The following is a 10344-nucleotide window of genomic DNA, read 5'->3' on the forward strand; positions in this document are numbered from 1 at the left end:
ATGGTGGCACATAGTTTATGGGACATGGGTAATCGCCACTTGTCCACTCAGTGCTAAGCATAACTCCTATGGAATATCCATTAGTCTTATATTATCTTAACATTCATGAGACATGGGTATTCGCCAATTGTCTTATCATTGAAGGACATGAGTTTCGCTGCTTGCCTTATCATTAGAATAGCTTCTTAACTTTGATTCATTTTAGGTGAGAAGACCTTTCAACCCGATGAATCATTGATGTGAGAAAATCCTTTCACAATCATGTTATGAGTAGTGTGTGAGAAATCCTTTCGCAGCAACAATCACATTGATACTTCACTCTCAAAGCATCCTTAAAACATATATATCATTTTCATAAAGAACATGTATATCTCCATAAATTCATCTTTCATGATTCAAAAGTTTCATCATATGATCAATTCTAGAAAATATGGATTTCACATGGGTTCATGGAGATTCAACTTAGAAGCATGCAATTTCTTCAATTTATGCATAAAAAGACATAAATCAATCAATAATATCATTTTAACTTAAAGAAAATCTAGATGGATCATGACTCAATTCAATTTTAAGTTCAATCGGTTTTAATCTCTCCAATTTCAATCCAACTCATTTATTTGATATACCTAAGGACATCTCCAATCCAACAACAACTTTCATATCACATTCTATTTTCGTGTAAAATTTGATGTTATTCACTCCAATTTAACACTAAAATCCACACTACTATAGTATGTAAATGGTGTCACACCAAATGTGATGTGATACTATTCAACAACATCAATTATATTCATGAATTTTAATTATTTTTTTATTGTATAACACTTTTAATTTAACATATTATAAATTATATATTTTAATTAAGTCCCTAGTATACCTAATTATGTTTTAGGTATATTTTTATAATATTAATTTTAAATCTTAATTTTGGTGTATAATTTTATTATATATTATTTCATTAATGATTTTACTTTTATTTGAATAATTCATTAATACGTATAATGTATTATGTTTGCTTGTAATTTATATTATTTATTAATTTATAATATACAATAATTTATATCAAATTATTATTTAAGAAAAGAATATGAATTAAATTGGGTTAATAGGAAGAAAAAAATAAGAAGCAGAGAGAATTTATTTTATGAAATAACAAAATATAAATAAAAAATATATAATATTAAAGAGAAAGAAAATATATAAAAAAATATTTCCTTTTAGAATAAAATATTAGTATAGTGCATTGGAGTTGATTTATGTAAAAATATTTTCTCTAGGAAAATAAGCTTTTTAAATATGAGAAAAATCACTTCACTAATAAAAGTAGAAAAAACAAGTTGCAGTAACATTTCAATATCCTACCCTGCCGCTTCCTTCCTACTCGTCTTCATATGTTTTGCTAGATAATAATATATAATTATTTAAGATAATATTTTTTACTTACTATCAAATATAAAAAAAAATAAAAAAAATTCACTTAATTATTTTTCGTAAAAAATATTTTCTTCCGTACCAAACACACTCGATATGCATAATGTCCTTTACACGAAGCACTAGGCGAATCTTGTGTTTGATTTCCCAATCTGATTAGAACCTTCCCTCCTTCCCAAATCAAATCAATAATTCATCATTCTTAATTAGTAAGTCAAAAGTTATTCTATGTATATTCTCACTTTGAATTTCAATTATTCAGATTAAATTGATTTTATTTATCAAAAGTATTGAGTGTGAGTAAGAAAATTATTTGTTCATAATAGTATTGTCTATTTAGAAAATTTACACAATTTTACCATATTTGAAAATCTTAATCATAAGAATATTTATCTAAATGATTCACACATTACTCTCTTTTATACATTTTACTCGTAACAATCTAGCTCCTTGAAACAGTAAAGATAAGCTTTTTGTTTCTCCATTCAATTTATTTATTTTAATTTGACTGGTCATAAATTAAAAAATGGTAAATAAGACCAAAAAAATTATAATCTTAAATTAGTAATATTTATAAAATTTTAATCTTATGAATTATAATCTTAAATATGCAATGAAATGTTGAAAGTTAGAAAATTTTATTAATTTATTTAATTGATTAAATATTTAAACTTTCACTCAAGTTGCATTCTGTAATCATTACACAACAAACAAGAATCAATATTAAACATTTGAATAACTTTATAGTGAAGAAACTGTGGTGGGAAATGAAAATGCATGGATATATTTTATTTTATTTTATTGGTTAGGAAAATCCATGAAGATTCTTTTCTTCATAGGAGATGCCAAGTAGTACTCCCTCTGTTTAGTCCATTAGTCCATTTTTGAATTGATATATCTATTAAAAAAGTAATTATTAATGTAATAAATTTACCATTTTATCTATATTGATTTTGAAATAGATGAATTAAATATATAAGATTTTCAAAAAATTCTACCTTTTTAAAAGTAATTAATTGAGGATATAATACGAATTTTTTTTTTTTCCTTGTACTGATTTGTAAGGTGAGACAGTTTCTTAAACATTCCACATCAGTTCCCCACTACCAGTATATAATGTTTCATTTGACCAGTCAACTAACTTCATTCATCATTTCTCTGGTCCCATTGTGTTCCATGTGCCCCCACCATTAGGCTGAACTTTTCATTTTTATATTATTTTTATGTTTTAATTTATGTGAATTATTTAATTAGATAAAAATATTAAAAATATTTTTTTGTTATTTGTGTGGTTATAAATTATTTTATTAAAAATAAAAAGAAATTAAAGTTAAGCTATTTTTTAAAATATAAAAATGTGACAATATTGTTTGGATAAGTTTTTTTATTTTTTAGGACTGAATCTTAATTTCGTTTTTATTGTACAGTCACTTAGGAGTCGTTTACACAAATTAATAACGCAAGAAGTAAGATCAGTAATGTAAGGATTAGTAACGCAATGATTAGTAACACAGAGATCTATTTTTATCAAGTGTTTGATTCATTGTTTCCCACCTAATCAGGTGTTTGGTTTAAAACTCTACAAAAAATTTCTTTCCAATTATACCATTTAATTATTATGAAATTTTTTATTTCATGTAATTGGGTCAAGGTAGATAACTGTCGGATAACTTTTTTTTGGGTGGTCTTCTACCAAGCTAGGAGAAGAATAATTTTATCGCTATGTTTGCTATTTTTCTCACTTGAATTATTTGAGGGTAAATAATTGTCATCTTAATGAATTGATCACTCACAAAACATCAATTTTCAATTTTAAAAAGATAGATCATCTACTTTAAAAACTGAAAAAATGATAAAGAATAGTAAAATGGAATAAACCATATATGTTTACACATAAAAATATCAAGTTGTAGTTTTAATATGTATGCAATTTTATAAACTGTTCAAAATACAAACAATCAGAAAAATACATATGCATCGACAAATAATGCATTCAATTAAGATCACAAATGTCACGTGGTCAAGTATTTTCCTTTTCAATAAGTAAATGTTAAATAACTAACATTTAAAATATTGTGTTGATTTGTATTAAATTTATTTATTGACAAACAACTCTCTCTAAATAATAAAATTTGTAAGTTAATAAATAAATTTACTAGTACAAATATAAAACATAAAATCAAGAAAATAAACAAAACAATTAAAAAGATTTGAAGATTAATTTTGTCTTTACATATATTAATTTTATGATATTTAATTAACTAATACTACCAAATGGAAGGTATTGGTTATAGACCCTATAATACGAGATGTATACTTAATACATGCATTAGTTATACACAGATCCAAATTTTTTACCAAATATAGTACTAAATAATATCATACATAATAAATGCACTATTTCTTTGAATACATTCTACCAAACGACCCTTAATGGTTTGAATTTATCTGAATATCTAAGATCTATGACAAAGTTTTTAAATCTTATTAAAATATCTACTTAAGAATTTATATAAAAATAATAGTAATTCACCACTACTTTAGCTAGTTATTTTCATCCACCACCCACAACCAATCCTCATCCATAACACCGCTCTCATTATCACCACCTACCACTCATTATCACCATCCTCCACTCAGAATAATCACCTATCTTTCACAATCATCATCCTGGATCACAACCATCCCTCACTACCATTTACCACCCACGATCGCTATACTTGGCCATAACCATCACCTTCATTAATCATCGTTATCAGTCATCGCCATCATATAATTAGTCACACTAATTACAATTATTGTTAGTGATATTGTTCCGACTAGCGATAATTTTAAGTTAATTATCACTAATTCCAAAAAATCTATATAATGAAGAATTAAACCTCATTTTGTTTCTCAAATTGATTCTTGATCAAAATCCTTTTAACTAGAGGCCCCAAATAAATTAGTTGTAAATGACTTAATGAGTATAGCTAATCATTTTCTCATAATGTGAGTCCAAGTATTTTGACCAGTTTGCCTCTTCTAATGATCATCATTTGTTTATTATTTCAATAACAATAGCAATCTTCAAGTGATCCTTATCCATTTAATATCCATGATTCTCTTGGCCCACATTGAACCAAACATTCTCAATTTTCCCAATAAGAAAATTTTGCATTTCGCTCTTTTAGTATCATATTATAAAAGTTGTTGGGTCAGAAAGTGATATTTCATTTCTTTGGAGGGAAACATAGCCTAAGTTACGATTCAAATTCACACCATTAGATAGGTACTATTTTTTCAAGATACATACGTTTCCAATGTTTTGTTAAATTCTAATTTTTTTTCAAGTTTCAATACATCATGTCAATGTAGAAAGAAGTAATTTTAATTAAGCATAATTTAGTGTATATATCTCTAATTAAATTTAGAGGTAAGTGATTTTTTTAAGAACATGCTTAAGCTAAAAACACTATAATATGGAGTATGGACAGAAGGGAATAAAGAGGAGCTGACAATTAGGGCCTAAACCACGGGTGTAAAGGAATTTATTCGAACTATCTTTGGCAAAGAATTATATGGTATATAAAAGTAAAATTATTTCATTAATATATATATATATATATATATATATATATATATATATATATATATATATATATATATATAATAGATGTTGAGTCTCCCTGATTTCTTCGTGTTTTTATTTCTTTATAATTTTAAAAAAGTTTTAATTACTTTAAAATAATATATTTAACAATAATTAAGTAGATATTTCCCTAGTCATGTGAAGATAAATTATAACTTTGTATACCTAGCAATCTTAATATAGTTAGACAAACAAATATTCAGAAGGAAGCAGCAGCAACTTTTTATTTAGCTCTCAAATGATTATTTTTTTCTTTTACAAGATAATTTTGCTAGCATAACAGAAATGACATGGGCAAAACAATTGGGTGAGCTTGCATAATAAGACAAATTATGAGGTTTACATCATCAATCACACCCTTATCTTTTTTCTTTTCTCTTTTTATTTAATACTTTTGATTTAATATTCTATGTGTGATATAAAAATTAAGTTTTTTTTATCCGTATTGAAACTGAGTTAAAAATTAAAAGCAAGTAATTAAATTAAATTCAAGATAACTCAAATAATACGAATAAAATATATATTATTATTTAATTGGAGTTTCGTATATATATATATATATATATATATATATATAATAATAATATGTATGTATATTATATCATGTGATGAATAATTTCTTTTATACTTAAATGATACATGTAAGGAATTAAAATAAAACCAAGTTGAAAAAAAGTGCTAAAATTAAATATTTGGAGCATGGCATTTGGTCCCACAAAGTCGTTGCTCGTATTTTAATGAAATTATATGACATAAATCAAACTGACTGGAAAATTCCATGATTTTCCAATACTAGTCTATCATGATTCATGTGAACATTTGCTTTATCTGCGTGCTGAGACAAGTACTATATTACTTACTAAAATTTACACGAATCCCCATATATCCCATAATCTCTTACTACCAATAGTCATTGTTTTTAAATAATAATTGTCTATTATTAAGTTGATATAGGAATTAACAAACAATAAATGATAAGAGTAATCTTATCAAATCACTCTTATTAAATATTAAAAAATGAACAATATTTTATAAAAATGATAAAATAAATATAAAATGATAAATATTTCACTAATTTTATAAACCAAATAAGTATTGTTAGATATTTCAAAATAGTACAGGAAACAAGTAAAAATAGACAGATAAAATATTTATTTATATATTTATTTTTCATATTTAGAATCCATAACAAAAATCTTGAGTCCACCACTGATCCTATCCCCACACCTCTTCTCTTGTCTCTCTTTTGTGTGTATATATATGTATGTGGAAGTTCAAAGAGTAGTGGGGGGCATAAGTTAATAATCTTGGCTTTTGCATAAAAGTTCCTCTATATATATCCTTTCATTTAATTCCTCTCCAAATTAATCCCACTTCTCTCTTCTTCAAAATTACTCAAATCAATTTTCTCTTATATTATAAACAGAGTTTTGATTAATTAAATCTTATATATATACTTAGAAGAATTGTATATGGATATTTCTAATGCACAAAATTATCACCAGGTAAATATTATTATTATTATTATTATTATTATTATTATTATTATTATTATTATTTATATTTTTTGCACTTTTTTAGGATTTTCTCCCTTGGGTTTCCCCTGTCTTATGTTTTTTTTTCACTCTGAAAAGTTTTTTTATGAGAGGGTTTAGTTTAACTAAAGTATGAGATACTCTTATGCAATTTTTATTCTATCAGCAGTCGAATTTAACTAGCTAACATTTGAAAGCAAATTTGGTTGAAGTTTGAAAAAAATTTAATTAAAAATGGTTTTTGAAAGTTCAATTTTTTGTTCTTTTTATTCACTTGATATCCTCATGTTCTCTTCTTTAGCTTTTATCTGTTTTTTTTTTTTAAAAAAATAAATTTAAACCTTATAATTTGAGAACTCCCCTGAAAAAAAAACACATTAATTTCTATATTTGGTAATAATTCAATTTTAAAATGCTTATTATATCATTAATGAGATAATTTATAGTGATACAAATATTTATTACTTGTTTTAGAGCGCGCAAATTTCATAACTTTTTCTTAATTTAATTCTATGTCAAATCAAATATTATCACATAAATTGAGACAGAGAAAACAACTGAAACATTTGGGACTATGCTAATCTTTGTTGATTTTTTATTTTCCATAGGAAATGTCTTCACAAACACTAGAAAGCATGTTGGCATGCACAAAGCCACAGCAAGAAAAGAAACCAAGGCCTCAAGATGAAGTACAAAAATGTCCTAGATGTGATTCTGCTAACACCAAATTTTGCTACTACAACAATTATAGTCTCACTCAGCCTAGGTACTTTTGCAAATCATGTAGAAGGTATTGGACAAAAGGAGGTACATTAAGAAATGTTCCAGTAGGAGGAGGGTGTAGGAAGAAACAAAGATCATCATCAAAGAGGTCAAGTCCAGATAATCAATCCTTGATGACCACCACTACTTGTCCTAGTAATCAAATATCACCTCTTACACAATTTTCTTATGATCCCAATGACCTTAGTCTAGCATTTTCTAGGCTCCAAAACCAAGAAAGTGGACAATTAGTGTGTCCAGAGTTGCAGAGAACAGTTCGAACTGACGTAATCTTTCCTGATTCGCTTTGTCTTACTAATTTTGGGAATAATGTCCGTCATGATGTTCTTGAAAACCGTGGCTTGTGCACCTCTTCTACAAAAGCTATTTCTCATGCTGGCTTTCTTGATGCACTTAGGGGTGGATTTCTTGAAACACCAAATGGCTTCTTGAACCATAACTTGTACTACTATGGATCAAATGGTAATAATGGGAACAATATGGGACATGTTGAAAGTGCAAGTGGAGAAATGGTAACAAATTTTGATCAAGAAGTGAGAAGTGGTATCACAACATCCATTGCATTGAAAGAAGAGATGTGTAGTGACAATAAAATCTTGTTGGGATATCCATGGCAGATTAATGGAGATGGAAATGTGGCTGATTTTGAGTACTCAAACAGGCAAAATTGGTATGGTTTAGGGTTTCCTTCTGGGCATGGACTTCTCAATAGCCCTCTTATGTAGATGTTAGAAAAGATAAGCCAATCTTTAATTTGCCAAAAAAAAAAAAAGATACTACTAAGAGTTTTTGTTATTAATTAGAAGAGGTTTGAAGATTATTTTAATGGTCTTTTGTGTAAGGAGTTTTGATTCATTTGAATCATCTCTCTCTCTCTTTAGCTTGTTCTTTCATTGAAGTGAAACTTCCAAATTTGTTCATCTAGACTAGCAGTAAAGGTACTGGCCTATGTAATTTCATACTCTCTTTGTTCCATTTATGAGAGATTTTTTATTATTTTAATGACATGGTCTTATAATTCTGGACTTTTATGTTCTCATATCTATCTATGGAATGTCTTCAGTCAAATGCAGGTATATCATGTTTTGTCTATTCATATATTCCTAATATTTATTTGGCCTGTTGCTTCCTCTTCTAAGATCCATCATAGTCAATCTCTGACACCTTCTCACTAGTTAAGACATTTGTGCATCTCCTCCTCATTTGTTTGAACTATCTCTGTCTCTCGTCTCCCTTATATATCTTGTCCACTATGCTGGCCTCTGTCACATTGTCCTAAATATCTTTATTTCTAATGATATATTTCTCTTAATATGCCACATATTCATTTCAATATCCTTATTTATGTTACTTTTTTTTAGACAATTATCGAGCGCTTTCCTGCAATTCTGTTCAATATTTCTTGACCGGCCAACACGCCATTTCATACATGGTCTAACATTTATTTTACAGAACTTACATTTGAATTTTGATGGCATATTCTTATCACACATAATAGAGGATGAGAGCTTCCACTTTATCGTTCACCTCGCTTAATATGATTTATAACATCATCGTCAATCTCTTCTTAAACTATTAACCCAAGATATTTGAGACTTTTTAGTGAAGTCTGACTTCAAAAAATTCATTTATGAAAACAATGCCAACCAGTTATTTATATTTGACTAGAGGGAGTAACCTTTTATATTCTAATTTCGGACTTTCATATTCTCATATATATGGTCATGTCTTCAATAAAATGTAGGTATGCCATGACTTGTCTATTCACATCTCTCTAATATTTTTTTGGCTTGCTGCTACCTCTTCTAAGACCCATTATAGTCAATCTCTGATACCTTCTCACTAGGACATTTGTGCATCTCCTCCTCATACGTCTGAATTATCTCAGTTTTGTCTCCCTTATCTTGTCCACCATGCTAGGCGCTCTCAACTTGTCCCAAATATTTTTATTTTTAATGATCATATTTCTTCTAATATGCTCACACATCTATCTCAACATCCTTGTTTATTCTATCATGATTGACACACATTCAATAGTATTGTATCTCATCATTCAATACTATTTCTTCCAAAAATAAAAAGGGTAAGTGATTGACCCACAGAATCAGATAGTGATGCTTCATAGTTGATTTTTAGTGAAGTCTAAACTATTTCACTAGCAAGGGGGTACTACAGTATATAAGTATTACAAAATGTCAGAATATTAAAAATGCATAGTTCATATATTAAAGATATTCTATCATGATTGTTTCTTATTTTTAGGTAGATCCTTCTATTATTATTATTATTATTATTATTAAAGAATAATATGGTGGAATAATAATTAAAGAATAATGAGAGTTGTTGGACTGATCTTCTCTTCTTTATAGGCTTTGGAATTTTAGTGAGCTATGAGAGCACCAATTTCGGGATAGATTTTCCTCTATTGCCTGACCAAATCCAACATCAGATTTTGGCGTGACAGGTTTTGTAATATTTTATTCCCTCAGCATATATAATTTCAACTATGCATCTTTTTATTATATTATACTATATATATTATATATATTTGCCCAATTGTTGCTTGCTTTTAAGTCAGCTTGACAAGATTTTTGAATGACAAAATTACCTAGGTCTGTTTTAAGAAATTGTATCAAATCAACTTCTTTTTTTTCTTGCTTGGATTGATTTGATATTAAATTATTTTAAATTTGAAAATATTTAATTTGATTTGATTTGAAGTATATAAATTTGGAAAAAAACTAAACCTGATGAATGAAAAATTCCACATCAAAGATGAATGGGGTAACTTGGACTCTTACCATACAATCCTTCCCCTTAAACTAGTTTTTTGTGTTTGATTGGATCCAAGATTCATTTAACATGGTATCTATAATACTCTGTAAATTGGAGTTAGAATTTGAATCTATGTAATACTTGAGGTTAGATTCGCACCATTAAAAATAAGAGATTTAGGTTAAATTC

The 10344-nt window shown here is 27.3% G+C and overlaps 1 protein-coding gene across 1 annotated transcript; it reads left to right on the forward strand.

Annotated features, from left to right (window-relative positions):
- Positions 1-6534: 6534 nt before the first annotated feature.
- Positions 6535-8382, forward strand: LOC125833187 (dof zinc finger protein DOF2.1-like). The gene is made up of 2 exons (XM_049512333.1): positions 6535-6567; positions 7206-8382. Exons 1-2 carry the CDS (start codon positions 6535-6537, stop codon positions 8103-8105), a joined length of 933 nt encoding a protein of 310 aa, XP_049368290.1. The 3' UTR covers positions 8106-8382.
- Positions 8383-10344: the final 1962 nt, after the last annotated feature.

This window comes from Solanum verrucosum, unplaced genomic scaffold (genome assembly GCF_900185275.1).
Source record: "Solanum verrucosum unplaced genomic scaffold, falcon-dt-bn FXZP01000288.1, whole genome shotgun sequence".
Lineage (NCBI taxonomy): Eukaryota > Viridiplantae > Streptophyta > Magnoliopsida > Solanales > Solanaceae > Solanum > Solanum verrucosum.

What these genes read in the sequence shown, in the direction of transcription:
- LOC125833187 (XM_049512333.1), top strand. Translation starts at nt 6,535, where the DNA reads ATGGATATTTCTAATGCACAAAATTATCACCAG. An exon ending in ATGCACAAAATTATCACCAG is followed by an intron (nt 6,568 to 7,205) that starts GTAAATATTATT and finishes TATTTTCCATAG; the next exon opens with GAAATGTCTTCACAAACACT.